Source organism: Vespula pensylvanica, chromosome 15 (assembly GCF_014466175.1).
Source record: "Vespula pensylvanica isolate Volc-1 chromosome 15, ASM1446617v1, whole genome shotgun sequence".
NCBI lineage: Eukaryota > Metazoa > Arthropoda > Insecta > Hymenoptera > Vespidae > Vespula > Vespula pensylvanica.
In genome coordinates, this window is record NC_057699.1 from 2250736 (window position 1) to 2268205 (window position 17470).

At 33.1% G+C, this 17470-nt stretch overlaps 2 protein-coding genes and 1 long non-coding RNA gene across 4 annotated transcripts in view; 2 read left to right on the forward strand and 1 right to left on the reverse strand.

Annotated features, from left to right (window-relative positions):
- The window catches only part of LOC122634733 (chorion peroxidase), a 60117-nt gene extending 48434 nt beyond the window's left edge, over positions 1-11683 (forward strand). For both annotated transcript variants that reach the window (XM_043823963.1, XM_043823964.1), the window contains exons 2-17: positions 1036-1233; positions 4583-4662; positions 4947-5040; positions 5191-5382; positions 5576-5772; positions 6422-6674; positions 7331-7476; positions 7916-8157; positions 8262-8394; positions 8463-8590; positions 8679-8788; positions 8865-8957; positions 9098-9267; positions 9362-9470; positions 9667-9757; positions 11434-11683. In XM_043823963.1, the coding sequence (XP_043679898.1) occupies positions 1036-1233; positions 4583-4662; positions 4947-5040; positions 5191-5382; positions 5576-5772; positions 6422-6674; positions 7331-7476; positions 7916-8157; positions 8262-8394; positions 8463-8590; positions 8679-8788; positions 8865-8957; positions 9098-9267; positions 9362-9470; positions 9667-9757; positions 11434-11583 (2386 nt within the window). In that variant the 3' untranslated portion in view covers positions 11584-11683. The remainder of the gene's footprint in view (positions 1-1035; positions 1234-4582; positions 4663-4946; positions 5041-5190; positions 5383-5575; positions 5773-6421; positions 6675-7330; positions 7477-7915; positions 8158-8261; positions 8395-8462; positions 8591-8678; positions 8789-8864; positions 8958-9097; positions 9268-9361; positions 9471-9666; positions 9758-11433) is intronic.
- Positions 5596-6542, reverse strand: LOC122634743. The gene is made up of 3 exons (XR_006328461.1): positions 6413-6542; positions 6059-6253; positions 5596-5722 (listed from the first exon to the last, which is right to left on the reverse strand). It is a non-coding gene; the product is annotated as an uncharacterized LOC122634743 (long non-coding RNA).
- Positions 11684-13443: 1760 nt separating the features above from the next.
- On the forward strand, positions 13444-15036 carry LOC122634710 (GATOR complex protein WDR24-like; the record flags this gene model as incomplete). The annotated part of the gene is made up of 1 exon (XM_043823916.1): positions 13444-15036. A coding segment is annotated over one exon (1275 nt), but the record flags the coding sequence as incomplete, so codon positions are not given.
- Positions 15037-17470: the final 2434 nt, after the last annotated feature.

Below are 17470 nucleotides of genomic sequence, written 5' to 3' on the forward strand. Positions count from 1 at the left end.
TAGAAAATAAGAAGCGTTATTAGTAGAGAGTGAGAGAGCTCTTAATCACTGTCCGCCCACACTCGAGGTTTGCTTTGAATCAAAAGATGTTACAACGAGATAGTCGATGAAAGCTCGACGGCTTCGACGTTTAACCCGCACGATCGTTTCTCGAACGTGTAACCACCGACGCGATCGAGACAAATTAATACTTTCATAATTCCTTAACCGAGTTGTGGTTCGTCGAGTCGAACCGAATATCGAACTTTATCGAACTTTATTTTAATAGTAATAGAAATGCAATCTGATCTAATTAGAAGGAATACAATGTTTTCTAATATTTCGAACAATTATGTTTCTAAATAGATAATCGAACGGATCGATCGTATCGTATTGATAAAATTATAAACTTTCTTAATATATATTAATATTATAATATTGTATTAATATATATAAATAATAATATACATAATAATTATATATATATTATTATTATTATTATTATTATTATTATTATTATTATTAACAAAATTTTCTTTTATAAAAAATTGTAAGAGATTTCAAAGGAGGATGTTTAAAACAAAAATAAATTATTCATGCATAGTTGAAAAAAAGAAGAAGGAGAAAAAGAAAAAAGAGAAAAAACGGTGAAAGCTTCGTCGCATCGTACAAAAAGCATCGGTTTTCGAATCCTTCTCGCTTTCTTACGATTTCCGATTTCTCGCATCTCGACGTGATCGGAATAATACTCGAATTCGTGCGATTCGTTACGAGTTACAATTTTGATTGTCTCACAGAGTGAAAGAAGTGGATTGATCGAGCGAAACGCATGATTGACGTCGATCGATAAATCATCGGAAATATATAATATATTATTTCCTATACGAAGAGATTATATAAAAGTTATATAGTCATCGTTAAAGGAAATCTATCCGGATGTTTTCACTTCGATAAAGAAATATATATACGCGCACAAAAAAGGATTAAAAAAAAAAAAAAAAAAAAAAGATCCAGACGAAATCCTACCTGACTAATCCGTAATTTGTTATTTTACAGATTCGCGATAGCGCGGACCACGATAATAGGAATCGTGGCGTTACTGATTGGATTTAACAGCCATGATTATGCATGCGATGGATTGCAATATCAACCGGTTGAGATTTATGGAAACACCGAGGAATGTGCTTTGATCCTAGATGGTCCTGGCAGAACTAGCGTTTTCGATTATACTTACAATTTGCTTCGTGGAAATTTGTAAGTATTTTCTCTTTCTTTATATATATATATATATATATATATATATATATATATATATATGTCTTTCTCTTTTTCTCTATCTTTCTATCAATTTTATTAATGTTTTATTCTAAATAAACATAATAACGATATTTTATATGTAAAGGAGGAAACGATCGAGTTCCGTTATGACTAAGTAAATGAAACATAAGGCCGACTTTTACTTTCACTCGAGTATGCTTATATATATATATATATATATATATATATATATATATATGTATGTATGTATGTATGTATGTACGTATTTATCGTCGATTGCCGATAACGTATGAACAAAATATATGTGTTTGACCTTTCGCATCAACTTTCGCCGACACTAAGTGCAATAATCCTGATGAGCAGAAATTAAATGAAATTTAAAAAGAAGAAAAAATAAAGAAATAAGTAAATAAGTAAAAATTAAAAAAAAAAAACAAATAAATAGATTAACAAAAATAAAAAAAATAAAAAAACTACGCTTAGATAGGAGAAAACGTAGATAGGAGAATAATTCGACTCAAGTATTTTTTAACGTTTTAGAAATTCAAACGAATTCGAATAAAAAAGAATTAATTAGTATAGTTACGAATGGGAATATATACACACACACACACACACACACATATATATACAGAAACACGCCATAGTTTACCTTTTCCATTTCTGCCTTACGAACTCGTACTCGATCACTAAGGTATCTCCTGCTGCCCCATGGAGTTTACTTGCATAAACGAACATACATACATACATACATATATGCATACATATATACACACATACGCATGCATGCATGCATGCACGCGCAAATGCATTACGACAGTGGTCAGAATTACGTAAGGGGAATTCTCAAAAATTATGTGCGCCTTATTACGGTATGGTCTCGGTACCAAATGAAAGAGAGAATAAGAAATTTAACAGGTCCGTTTTTCTTTTTTAAGGGTGCTCACGCAAAAGAGAAACGAGTCCCTTGTCATGGTTTTATTATCCTATTTTTTTTGTGCTTTTCTTTTTTTCGTTTCTTTTTTCTTTTTTTTATATTTCGAAAGTTCGAGCGAAAGGGTGCATGGCGTTGCGTTAAACGAGATCGTTCAAGGTCGAATTTATAATTAATAGTAGGAGCCATAATATATATATATATATATATATATACATATACACGCATACACACATACGTACATATATATATGACGAAAAAAGATATTAATTACGTGTGTTTGTTGACCAAAAATTGTTTTATGATATTTATCACATATTTTGAAATAAGAAGAAAATTGCATCGAAGAATGCATCGTTGAGATACTTTTCCGCGGATAAAAAAAATAGAAAAAAAAATAAGAGAAACGTGTAACAACCTCGTCGATGTGATCGGATATGTCGATATAATAGTTGTTATCGCGTAAAATGCGATAACTATGGGAGCATTGTACGTTTATTCCTGACATTTTCCTTGCCCCTTTGATTCAACGTAGTATTGCGGTATGAACGCACTTTTAACGAGTACTTTCTAGACAATCTAGACGAGATTGCATTCGGCATTGCCGAGAAGGACGCGAACTCGGAATTCCATACCGCGATGGAAATGTGCTTTCGCGTGTTAGGATCAACGTTTCCTTCGTCTCTTTATTACAACTATTTTTTTCTGTTAGAGAAAAAAAAAAAAAAAAAGAAAGAAAAGAAGAGAAAATAAAGATGAAAAGAAACAAACTCGATGAAATAACGTAATGGATGAATGACACATGGATATGTTTTAATGCGAAAAAAATAATAACAATAATTGTCAACGGCTACTATGTTAGAAAAGAAAAAATTGATATAACGTGTGAGCAATGAACTGTCACGAGTATTCCAACTAGTTACTACTTTAGAACAAATTCTCAAGAAACAAAATAATATATAATGGCATTTAGGTAAATAATAAATATATATAGAAACTTGGTGGGTGAAGTTAATAGATAGTTTATCTAGGGTACTCCGCCATGCGTGAACGTTTTCAAATCGTGTGCATGCTTATGCAATGAAAGGCGAATAAAACTAGCTCTGAACATTCTTACTTCTATTACCAATAATCATTTCGTTTTTATTAATGCGATAAAAATCGTGATATTTTCTCTTTATAATCGACTACACGATTTTCTTTTCTTTTCCGAGTTTTTCTTTCTCTTTTTTTTTTTTTTTTTTTTCTTTCTTTCTTTCTTTTTACAATGCAATATCCCACAGGAGAGAATAAAAAAAATTATTTTTTTTTAAATACATAACAGAAAGATATATATATATATATATGTAGCAAACGCTTTCCTATTTATTTAAAAATAGAAACAATGGTAATAGAATCATTTTCTATGTGATATACAATACTACTACTACTACTACTAATAATAATAATAATAATAATAATAATAATAATAATAATAATAATAGATACATATATAGATAGATATACGCGTATGCAAAAATAATATAGGATGAAAGTGAGTCATGCCTTGGAGTGGTGTGTCGAGGTCCGTCGAAACGCGGAAGAAATGGCTTCTAGGATAATAAATAAATAAAGAAAATAAAAGATCGGAAAGTAAACGGTGTAGGTAGTGGCCAGTGGGTCAACCTTCGATGGTAAAAGCCACGGGCGGCACGTCAATGCCAGTATATTTCGTATCTAGGAGAAACAGGATATATGAGTCGATTCTCGGGATACTCTGTGAAATATATAGTTTCGAGTTACCTAGATACAGTATATCTCTCGAAATGTAAGCTTTCGTATGTGGACTTTGTATATCATAAAATATCATATACATATACATATATACATACATACATATATATTATATATATATATATATATAAGTATACTTTTGTATATTTATAAACTTTCAAATCGTTAATGCATTCTCTCCTTTCTAATTTCCTTGCATTATTACAGATATTTTCTATTCTTAAATTCGTAGAAAAAAAAAATGAAACAATGTGCTTGCTTGCTTGCTTGTTTGCTTGCTTCTTCTTCAATTGCTGCCGGTAACAACTTACTACCTTCTTTATACAGGTTTTATAAACGCGTTTCTAAATGCACGGTTTTCAAGAGAGATAGAGATAGATGTAAACTAGGCTAGAACGCGTTAGGTAATTAAGCCGGAGAGAAGGGAAGCTGTAAATAATACTCTAGGAGTCAAAGATCGCAGTCTCTCGCGCCTTCGTTTTACATCCTCGCTAAGTTCTTCGTTCTTTTCTTTTCTTTCTTTCTTTCTTTCTTTCTTTCTTTCTTTCTTTCTTTTTCTTTTTTCCTACTTATTTTTCTCTCCTAGTTTTCTATTATTATTACGTTTCTATTTCGCAGTCCACCTACTGCAGGATCACAGACCTGTATCACCTACGATGCCGTTAATCATGCTTATATCGAGGCGAGGAAACGCATCAGTAAGTAAGACGATTACTATCGTCATCATTCTCTGTTATGGAATCGTTCAATCCAAGTCAAGATTTTTTTCGATATACAATTGAAATCGTTTATTTCATGTTCCATCATGCGTTAATCGGTTCGAAGAATCTTCATAGACCGATTCGCGTGATATCATTCGTTGGATCGACGATTAGTCAATGAATTGTGTAACGCTAATTCCTAAACGAATAAACTTAACGATGAAAGAAAAAAAAATCATCGTCTAATAATTACAATCTTTATATATAATCTGACAAATCAGATGTCGCAAGACCCAAAAACGAAATCTGGAGGCCCGAGGACCTAGCTACGGTCGGTGAACTCTTATTGGACATATCAACTAATCTAGCTCAAATGTGAGTACAACAAGCTAAAAACTTCTAACAATGGCTGGTAATTATAAAACGTAAACTTTCGAAAGACATATACGTCGAGCGAGATTAAGAATCAAGTATGACTAAGAGTACTTGAACGATCTTTGAAACTTCGATCATTCGATTTAACAGATATGGTCTGACATTCGAGGATATCGAGAAAAATCTTCCGTTGATCGACACCTCGAAAACTTTGATACGCGAGGTATGTCCAGCTTTTCTAAGCAACGTCGAATGTCGACCAGGAAAATATCGAAGATACGATGGACTCTGTACGAATTTACAAAATCCAACTTGGGGTTCAACTCTGTCGCCGTTCACCAGGTGAACATATACGATAATAATATCTAGTATACATTTTTTTTTTTTTTTTTTTTTTGATGTTTCTTTTGAAAAAGATCTTTTTTGTCTTACCTGTAAATATATATATATATATATATATATATATATATATATATTTTCTTTTTCTTTTACGCGTGGTTTCTTAATTGTTTTTTCTGTTTCTTTTTTCTTTTAGATTGATGCCACCACGATTCTCCGATGGTATATCAGCACCTAGGATAGCCGTAAGTGGACGAGAATTACCCTTGTCTAGAATAGTATCCCGTACGATGCATCCAGATGAGGGATATCACGATCACGCTGGTACTGTCATGGTGATAGCCTGGGGACAATTCATGGATCATGATTACACTCTTACTGGAACGCCCTTAGGTAATATATAGGTTTATACTTTCGAAACATTTCTCTCGTGTGTGTGTATATATTTTGAAAAAGAAAGTGATTTGATAATTTGATCGATCAATCTCGTGCTATTGACGATGACAATGAAAATGACGATGACGATCTGAAATATCGCGAATCTAATCCAAAGGTATCTAAGTTGACCTATATACTTAATTAGAATAGAAAGAAAACTTTAGAAAGTAAATATCTCGATTACCGAATATCAGACCGATAAAAATATTACGTAAGTATATATATATATATATATATATACCTTGTGTTCCAATTAGACGTTAAGAAGTCAGTCAGGTGTACGCGTGTAGCAACACAGTAGGTTTTAAACCCTTCCATGTCGAATATATTTGCCTTATATCGAAAGAAGGATAACTACTAGAGAAAGCGAGAACGATCACTGCGACAAGATTATTCTACGAGGAGAGCAATTGGTGTCTCTGTTTCCATGGTCGCTCTAGAAAAAAAACATTCTACTCTGTCTTTCACTTTGCTTAAACTCGATTGAAATATTTCAGAAAAATTATTATATAAAAAAATTTATATATATATATATATATATACATACGATAAATAAATGCAACGTTACATTAGAATTGTTTGATGAAATCAAAACCTTTTCTAGATCCACTAAATCGTAATGATCCAGAAGAATGTTGTTCTCGTCCTCCACATCTGAAGAATCCATATTGCAACGAGATTCGTATACCAGAAGATGACTATTTCTACAGATTGTTTAACGTTCGATGTATGGATTTTGTACGAGCGTTCCCAGCTGTTCGACCAGGTTGTCGTCTTGGATCACGTGTACCTTTTAACTTGTTAACCGGAGTTCTGGATGGTAATACCGTTTACGGTATTACAGAGAATTTTGCTAGGTAAATCTCAACGATTATATCTATCAATTAATACTAAGTCGAAAATCGTCATTTAATATTTCAAAGAAGAGATCGTATGTATCGTTTGGAATATACGTGTTTTTAGCGATATCGTATCTTGGTAAAATTCAATGTATCTTACAATTTCACGAGTCGAATCATGAAATCAAAGAGGAATCGATGATTAATGTGCGAATTTAGATTGCCCTTGTCGAGTTCAAGCACTCTAAACCGATTTATAGATAGACCGGGACACGTTCATATATATCAAGTTTATTTAGCTTGCATACGTGTGTACCTACATTCGTTACATCACATTCAAGACAATAAATCAGCATTACGTCGTTCTATATTTTCTAACTGGTATTAGAGACATTAGACCATTCCCCGGACTTTCTATCAGCAAGCTCACATCATAGGATCCACTGTTGCACAATCTGGCCCGACTTTGTGATCCCGCAATCACGTGCTCGAAATTCTAACTTCTCTTTAAAACACGAATTACAGTGATCCCCTTTCACGAAAGGAATTAATATAGAATTATATTTTTTATTTTTACTTTCTTGTTTTTTATTATTGTTATTGTTATTGTTATTATTATTATTATTATTATTATTATCATTCTTTTTTTCTTTTCTTTTCTTTTCTCTATTTAGAAAACTCCGTAGCGGTTATGGCGGATTGTTAAGAATGAATCCAGTTTTTAACGAGTACGGATTGAAAGATTTATTGCCATTGAAATTAGATATACCAGACGAAGGATGCACTCGTCCGAACAAATCGATGTACTGTTTCGAAGCAGGTAAGATTGCTTTTTGTTGATAACAATAAGAAAAAGAAAAGTTTCCGAGTTAATTAATTAAATTTACGTTGCATCGGCTATCAATTACGTTCTAGAAATGATGTAATTGAATTGTTTTCTTTCACACGGACTAACTTACGCTCTCCTTGATCTATGATTAGGAAAGGTATGACGTGGGAAAGTGTTATGGAAAATGATTTACCGTCGTAGTCACTTTCCATTACAATAAAACGTACGCGCGTGTAGCTTTTAATGGAAAGTTCTCAAGGAATAGCTCGCCTTGGAATTGTTTTAGATATCTTTTAAAAATCTCGGTAAACTTATCTAAAAATAATTCTCACGATTTTACAATATCTTGCGTACAATTGTAACATCGTAAAAGCTTCGTTTAATTAATATTTCGATTCGATTTGATTTGATTTTCTTGTTTGATACTTAGGTGAAATTCGAGTTAACGAGCAATTGGTATTAACGTGTATGCACACGTTAGTAGCAAGGGAACATAACAGGATCGCGAAGGTACTCACTCGTATTAATCCCCATTGGGACGACGAGACGTTGTTTCAGGAATCAAGACGCATAGTCATCGCTGAAATCCAACATATAACATATAATGAATTTTTGCCGATTCTTTTGGGGAAAGACGTCATGGAAAAATTCGGACTTCTTCTCGAGAAAAATGTAAGACGATCTTTTTTCGAAAAAAAGATCGATTGGTATTCGACAATGTTTTATAAAATATATATATATATATATTGATTTATATATATCGATAACACTTGTAGGGATACTGGGATGGATACGATCCAACCGTAAATCCTGGTGTTATCGATGCATTCGCTGCTGCTGCATTTAGATTTGGACATTCTTTGCTACCAACTGCGGTCGAACGTTGGAGCAAAGCTCATAAATTTATCGGTAAGTATATATTATGATATTACAATAAATAAGAATTTCTAATCACGATAGTGTTTATCTTTCTAAAGCTTCCAAAAGATTATCGGATCTAATCAGAAGACCGTACGATCTTTATCGCGCTGGAGTCTTAGATGAATACTTTATGGGATTGATGAATCAAGTTGCCCAAGCTATGGATGACTCGATAACGCAAGAAGTAACGTGCTGATATTATACTCATATATTATACTCTTTATGGCATCAATAAAAATAATCAAGGGTAATCGTTTGATAAATTTTTCCAGGTGACTAATCATTTGTTCAAAAAGGTTGGCGCAAAATTCGGGATGGATTTGGTATCGTTCAATATGCAACGCGGAAGAGAATTTGGTATACCGAGTTACATGGACTTCCGGTTAGTAGTTTGTAGAAAAGTTTTGAAAATCGTTCGATTAAAACGATATCTAACGATAGATATTTGGTCGTTTTAGAAAATATTGTGGATTACCCGAGGCAAAGACCTTCGACGAATTGTTTGGATCCATGCCAAACGAGACTATCGGACGATATAGTTCCATTTTCGAGTGAGTGTAGAAAAAAAGAAAAAAAGAAAAGAAAAAAAAAAAGACAAAAATTGCATTCGAATGAACGCAACGATATATACATATTATATATGATATCAGGAAGAATATGATATGAACTTTTGAATTGATCTATCAAACAGACATCCAGCTGACGTAGATCTGTGGTCCGGTGGTGTATCGGAGCGACCACTTCCGGGTAGTATGCTTGGTCCAACCTTCGCCTGTGTAATCGCTACGCAATTTAGCCATTCACGACGTGGTGACAGGTTTTGGTACGAGTTACCGAACCAACCATCGTCCTTCACTCTCGGTAAAATCCTTTCGAATCCTTTGGAGAGTTTCTTGATCCTCAAGGCCGTTTTACAATTATTCTAATGCTCGCTCTCTCGCTTTCACTTTTCTAGATCAACTCAATGAGATTCGTAAGTCGAAGCTAGCTAAGATGATATGCGACAATACAGACCTCATAGACACCATACAAATATATCCTATGGTCTTGCCTGATCACGAAATGTAAGTTTGAAATCCTTTCTCTTTCTTTCTTTCTTTCTCTTTTCTTTTATTATTCTTTTTATCTCTGCAAATAATTCGAAACAAACATAATGTACGTTCGTTTTAAATCCTACATTCGAAATACTATCTACTATAAATTATTGAATTAAAATAGTCTTACGAAACTAACAGCAATTCGAACGATTTGTTTTAACAGCAATCCACGAGTACCATGCCGTAGTGGTGTATTACCAAGTATAGACCTGAGCAAATGGGCCGAGTTTCCAACGAGCCATTCAACGCAATATGTGAGTAATCTAGCGCGACAGTACGGGCCGTTTGGGAAGTAAGAAAAGGGCCTCATCCACGTTCCATCCTAGAAAATATTAATAAACAATCAGAAAAAAGAAAAACAACAACTACTACAACAAAATATATATACATATATTTAATATATACACCGGGATACTACATACTTACCACCACCACCACCACCACCACCATCACCATCACCACCACCATCACCACGTAGCATGCCTCACGAGCCAGGACATCCTAATCTAAGACACACTGCCTAGGCATGCACGCAGAAAATAAAACAAACAAGCAAGCAAGCAACAACAACAACAACAACAACAACAATTAAAGCAACAACAACCACAACAACAACAAAACGTAGCATTAAGACGATCGTCATAGACGTCGCCTAGTAAAAATAGGTATAATATTGCACTGATCCTATTCCGTCCATCACCACCCACCACCCACCACCTTACTCTGTTCCTCTCGCATAAATTTTCACGCCTATCACGCATATCGAATTGAATTATTCTTCTTCTTCTTCTTCTTCTTTTTCTTTCGTTTTGTTTTGCTTTACTTTGTTTCTTTTTGTTTTGTTTTGTTCTTGCACTTGTGTGCAGCCATAATCACGTGTGTGGTTTAATCATTACAAATGGATAGGAATGAAACTCGAACACTCGAACACTTGTTTTGAATTTTTTTTTTTGTTTTTTTTTTCTTTTTTCGAGCAGAACCACGATCTCGAAAAAAAATAAGTAATTTGTATTACGTTCGATAAACGACAAAAGAATGATTATTTTGGCTGCATGATGGATGATACGCATAATAGTTTAAACGGAACATTTCATTAGTTCTTCATACATAACTTATAAGTTCATTCAAGTAAATGTTAATGAAAGAAAGAAAGAAAGAGAGAGAGAGAGAGAGAGAGAGAGAGAAAGAGAGAGAAAGAGAGAGAGAGAGAAAGAAAGATAATTAATTTAATGTATTCTACACTACGTGTAAACGTCGGATCGAGATCGACAGTAAAATCAAAATTTATCATTAATACTAATACGTCGTGCACACTCTAGAGTTTAGTGTTTTTTTTTTCTTCCTTTGTTTCTTCTTTTTTTTTTTTCTTTTTTTCTTATTTTCTTAGATCCCGTAGAGGCGAAGACTTAATTTGCACGGTGCATAGTGAACGTAGTACGTACGTCACGTATATTAATTACACTCACACGTACATACACTCATACACACACAAACACACGTTCTACACTTTATCTTTAAACACTTTTATTACCTCACTGTTTGAAATTCGATAGAGATCAAATTATCTAATAATAATTATCTAACAATAATATATCTAATAATAATAAGCACGTTTTCATGCTCGTTATTGCTATGCATATTGATCGCACAAAAACTTTGTTGATTGGATAACTTTTCACTTCGATAAATGAAACAAAAAATATTCACATGTATACACAAAACGCATACACACATACATACACAAAGAAACACATACATATACATAAAAGAAAATCATCCATCCATTCGTCGTCAATCCATATCCATCCTAACCATCCATACCATCCACTCTCCTAGATTTTCCCATCGCCATTTATTTACGCAGCACCACCACCGTCGTCGGCACACAGCTACAAATGTAAAAAAGAAAAATTGTACTATTGTACTGTAGCGTTTGGTGGAGGAACATTTGCTTGACGTGCCGGGACGTCCGGTGAATGCGGACACGGTACGGGACCACTACGAGAAACAGGACGCTTTTCGAATCTTCTTTGAGAGTATTAACGGCATTGCTTCGTATCTGGGCATCACGAGAAAGTAATGCGCGCGCGCACACGCACACCAGAGACGGGTCCATCTACTGATATCGTTTCGTAAAAGAAAAAGAAAAAGAAAAAGAAAAGCAAAAGGAAAAAAAGGAAAGAAAAAAAAAAAAAGAAAGAAAAAGAAAAAGAAAATCATACTTCGATACGATATATAAAATATTTTTAACCGCATATTACGTGGGCGAGTATGCTGCATTTTTGTTTTCTCTTTCTTTTCTTTTTTCTGTTTTTTTTTTTTTTTTTTTTTAATTTTTTTTTTTTTTTTTTTTTTTAATTTTTTTTTTTTTTGTAACACGCTCGTGTGAATTAGATTTACGTAGAACATAAAGTGAGCCAATAAAATGAATCTTTGACTGTGTATACGTACATACGTATATATATATATATATACGTATGTACATATATATCAATCTTATCTGATGTCACAAACCTTAATATCGAATTAATTACAATGAAATAATCATTCATTTGCCGTGCCAAATGAAGCGCGATTATGTGCGTTAGCACTTGACTATAATAAGTTTTTTTTCTTTAGCCGTCTAAGGTATTATATCGTAAAATGCATTATGTAAATAACGCCCTTGCAATGGCTCAGGAAGGACTTTATGTAGAAGATTAGGATTAAAAAAAAAAAAAGAAAGAACAAAAAAAAAACCAAAAATAAAAACAAAAAAAAAAGAAAAAAAAATGATCGTTTCTGCGCCACTGCATTGTAGCCAGCATCGTAGCTGTCGATTATATATACATATAACTATACATCTCTCTCTAAATATATATATATATATATATATATATATATATATATACATATACATATACTTTGTACATATTAACGAGCATCAAGAAATAAAGTCACTTTGATAATAGTGCCATTAAAAAGGAAGGAATACGCTTCTAACCCTTATTTAATCGATTATCCCGTATTATTGCAGAGTTTTGCACAGTAGATTTGGTTTGCAATATTTCTTAACAATAACATTATTTAATACGTTTAAACTCGTCAATTTCAGCATCGACAATCTCGCAAACCTAATCGAGATGTGAAACATTTTCTACCTAAACCCTATCCGAGATTATTCGAATCCAATTTGAAAAAGAAAAGTCTTCAGAAAAAAGACGAACGTGTTAATATATATAATCCCGTATTATGGAGAAGAATCGTACGTACGGTAACGACAATCGACGTGTTGTCAACGAGCATAGAAAATGATACGTTGTTTGATAACGATTTTAAACGGGCTACGATCGTCGATGACGACGATATCGATGTTAGCAGGATCATCGAGAAAATCCGTGAAAAAAATAGAAAGATTAATACAAGGAAGAATAATCGATTGTCGAGAGAAATAAATGATAGTATTACGAGTAAACGATTCAAACGTTCCACATCGGATTTAATTAATAATAATAATAATAACAATAATAACAATAATAAAAATAATAATAATAATAATAATTCATCGAACGTAAAAATCGAAAAGATTGGTAACAATTCGAAACACTATCGACATCCTAAATTGACTCAAGAGGATGGAAATTTGAAAAAGAATATCGATACGAGTATAAACGTTGATAATGATTTTTACAAACGCATATGGGAGATAATTAATGGTTCACGTCCAACTTTTAAAATCGTGGTACCGTCTACGAGAACATTGAGAGAAACACATAAAGATATTTTCAAGGATGAACAAGTAGCATTGTCCGGTTCGGAAATCGATGATTTAAATCTTCCTTATAACGAGACTGGGTCTTTGAACGAGAAAAAGAAGTTAATTGCCAGTGTACCTTTCGACGAGGGAAGACCTTCGGAGGAGGAAGAGAAAGAGAAGGAGGAGGAGGAGAAGGAGGAGGAGGAGGAGGATGAGTTTGATAGGTATGTTAAAATAGTTGATACGAAACACGTCGACAATCGTTCAACGTTCGATCCATCGATCGAATCGAAAAGTGTAAAGCTTCATAACGATCGGAAAATTATTTCTAACATCGACGAAGATTTATCGTACGTTGTACCTAATCGGAGTGGATATTTAAACGAGAATAAAAAATCGTTTAATCTCTTGAAAATACCTATTAAGAACGAGAGTAAAGTAGAGATCGTAAATTATTCTTCGTCCGTGCCGATTGAACAATTTTCTGAAAAAAACAAATCATCGTTAATCGATTACGGTCCGTACAATATCCCTTACGTCGAGGTACCCGATTATTCCGACGAAAGAGAGGAAAGTTTGGACGAGGAAGATCGTTTACGTGCTAAACAACGATACGTTCTAAATCAATCGAATTCTACGAATTTATCGATTGACGCTATCGACGAACAAATAAATATTACGTCCGATCACGCTCCTCCCGTGGAAAAAAACAATGATGTTAACGAACATCAAAGTCCATCCTCACGTTTAATGGCTACTACGAACGTCGTCGAATCATCGGGAATTTCGTCGGAGCGCGCGAAGAACGATTTGATTAATCATCAAGAATCGAAGAAGAACGAAAATAACGTCAACGATACCTCCGAAATTAAGAAGAAATCGAACGAAGAAGGACCCGCCATGTTGGATATCGATTTTGATATAAACGAGTATAGGAAGCCATTCGATTTGGATGATTTTTTAAAAAACGAACCATTCTTTCAAAAACTCAAGAATAATAATAACAATAAACGAAACAGTAAGGAACAATTATTGGAAGATAATAAAAATAATTATTCGTTTATGTCGAAAAATGCAAACAACAATAACGATAATAACAGCGACGACGACAACGACGAGGATCCTTCGAAGGATACGAAAAATGAACGAATAAATGACGACATGATAAGCGAGGAAAAAGATTTTCTCGATCGTTATTTTAGCAAGGACGTTATCGACAAATTAAAAACAAATTCGGACGAGAAAATTCGAGAGGAAAACAGAAGGAAAAATATCGAAGAAAATAAAAAGAGGACCTTAAAAACATTATCCTCTATTCTTGAGAAAAAGGATCGAATTTCAAGATTCGATGAGGAAGCGAATAAAGATATTGAGGACGGTGTAAAAAAAGCTCCCTCCTTTTATAAGAATTATTGGTCTCTGGAGTACGAGTTGCCTGCCATGAAGGATATAAAAAGAAACGAAGAAAATATGAATTAGAAAGATTCGTGAAAAGGAAGACATGTCGATCGATTTATATTTCTATTAAATTCTATAAAGAAAATTAATTAAAAATAATTCTAATTAATGCATACGTACATACATATATAATATTACACTCTTACTACATTATATTATATACTATATTATATATATATATATATATATATATGTTTCTCTTCTATCGGTATGATTATATATATTAGCAAGATTTATTGACGATTGATAATGACAATTTTTTAAGTTTTCTTCTTCACTCGTTATCTTTTCACACACAAAGACTGTTATATATATGTGTGTATACATATGTATATGTATATATATATATATATATATATGCACATATAACATGTGTATACGTATAATAACTATGAAATAAAACCAATATTATATCACATCTACGACATGGCTACAGAGTTAAGTGTAATTTTATTTCAATCCCCTACCTAACTCGAATCTTAGATAATATTTTGACTTAACGAAAATTAAATAAATAAATAGATAAATAAATAAAACGAACGACAAACTAAAGAAACTCGAGGGTATCCTAATAATCGATTAAACGAGAGTATGTTGGGGAATTACATCAGGACGATTCAGGATGTGTCGAGAGTGCAGGAAATGAAAGAAATAAATGAGAGAGAGAGAGAGCGAAAGAAAGAAAGAAAGAGAGAGGGAGAGAGAGAGAGAGAGAGAAAGAGAGAGAGAGGATAAGAAGGAGTCGATGAACGTATGAACGAAGTAAGGTAAAGCAGCATGGTTTCCCCCCTATACGAGGGGTGAATTTAGTGTCTACGGATATATAAAGTCTCTCGACGAACTCTCTTCGGTGTCATTCGTCTGGTTTTAACAATTATAGTGGCTTCGTCGTCCGTCCTTATAAAAGGAAAGAATCAGGCAAGTACGACTTTCCGATTTGTTTCTTTGTCTTCTTAACTCTTGCGTCCTTACTGATCATTTCAAAAAAGAAAAAAGAGAGAGAGAGAGAGAGAGAGAGAGAAAATGAAAAAAGTAAAAAACCGACTTCTCTTCGAGTACTGCAAAAAAGATAGAGAGAGAGAAAAAGATAGAAGTGTCCATATTTATAACTTTGGTACGTTCACAGTTTGTCCAATAAGGAAAACGCGGAAGAGACAGATTCCGGTTATAAATGTCATCTATATATACATACATACATATATATATGTATGTATGTATGTATGTATGTATGTATATGTATATATACGAGTATGATAAATACACGTTCATGTGTGTTCTTGTATGTACGTGTATGTGTGCGTGTGCGCGCGTTGTCCGAGCAAATTAAATAGTCAGACAGAAGAGCCTTCAGTTCTTCAGATAGTCAGGATAATACAGGATTCAATTTATATTCAGCGATAACGAAGTTCCTGGCAGGAAAAAAAAAAAGAAAAGAAAAGAAAAAAAGAAAAAAAAAGACCTAGAGTTTTTTTTTAACTATTATGCATTCTACGATCTACAATTTTAAGTAGTCTATTCCAAATCTTAGCAAATCTCAGCTGATTACGTTAGCGGTGTCACAAATATTATCTCTCTCTCTCTCTCTTTCTTTCTCTCTCTATCTATCTATCTATCTTTTTGTTTGTTTGTTTATTTATTTATTTATTTATTTATTTCTCTCTCTCTCTCTCTCTCTCTCTCTCTCTCTCTCTCTCTCTCTCTCTCTCTCTCTCTCTCTCTCTCTCTCTCTCTCTCTCTCTCTCTCTCTCTTTCACTTTCTTTTATTCTCTCGACCTGAATCGTAAGAGGGACTAACTATTTGAAAAGAATCGAGCTGGCGTCTCTAAAGGCTAACTGGTATCAGGTATTTACATCCTGTCTCTGTTAAATAACGATTAGAATCTTTGATAGATGACGATGAATAACGCGCAACACACGCGTAGGTGATGAATTATTATGACGTCGGTCTCGTCTTTGCGCGCGTTGAAGTCTCTAAAGTTGTACGCAAGTAAGTACCATTGATCGATTCGAACATGGATGTAGCTGGATAAAGGCTAATTGTTGGAATATGCTAAAAAAAAAAAAAAAAAAAAAAAAAAAAAAAATAGAGAAAGAGAGAAAGTAAGAATTATAATCTCTGATAATACGTAAATAAATAAATAATTTTTCATGACGTAATTAATAATTGGATTAAATAATGAAATTCAATGAATAATAATTTTTAAATAGATTTGATAATCAATTAAATTCAATCGAATTTAATAAATAATAATTTCTCGTTTAATTCCAAATAATCTATAACGCTAGGCTTTACTTAGAATTTTACTTTTCGCATTAAACATAAGCAATATAATTTGTTAGAAAGAAAACTTACGTAACTCTCTCGAATGAATTTTTTCTTTTCTTTTTTCGTAACGAATCTGACGTTCGAATGAAGACAATAAAATTGTTTATGCGTCTATTTGCAGCTATGAATTCTTCTCTGCGTCTCATTCTCCTCGTCGCTCTCACTGTCACATTACTCGGTATGGTATTGGCCCAATCGAAAGACTGGTTCGGTAAGTATATTCTTGAAATAGTATTTCTCTTTATATCTTTCTTTACAAAAAAAAAAAAAAAAAAAAAAGAAAAGAAAAACAAAAAGAAAAGAAAAAAAAAGAGAGAGAGAGAGAGAGAGAGAGAAAGAAAGAGAAAAAAGATCTTATAAATATTCTATTAATTTTGTATCCTCTTTTTTCTTTTTTATAACGTTACTTACTTTAAATCAACGATCAAACCTGAAACATTTGAAGAT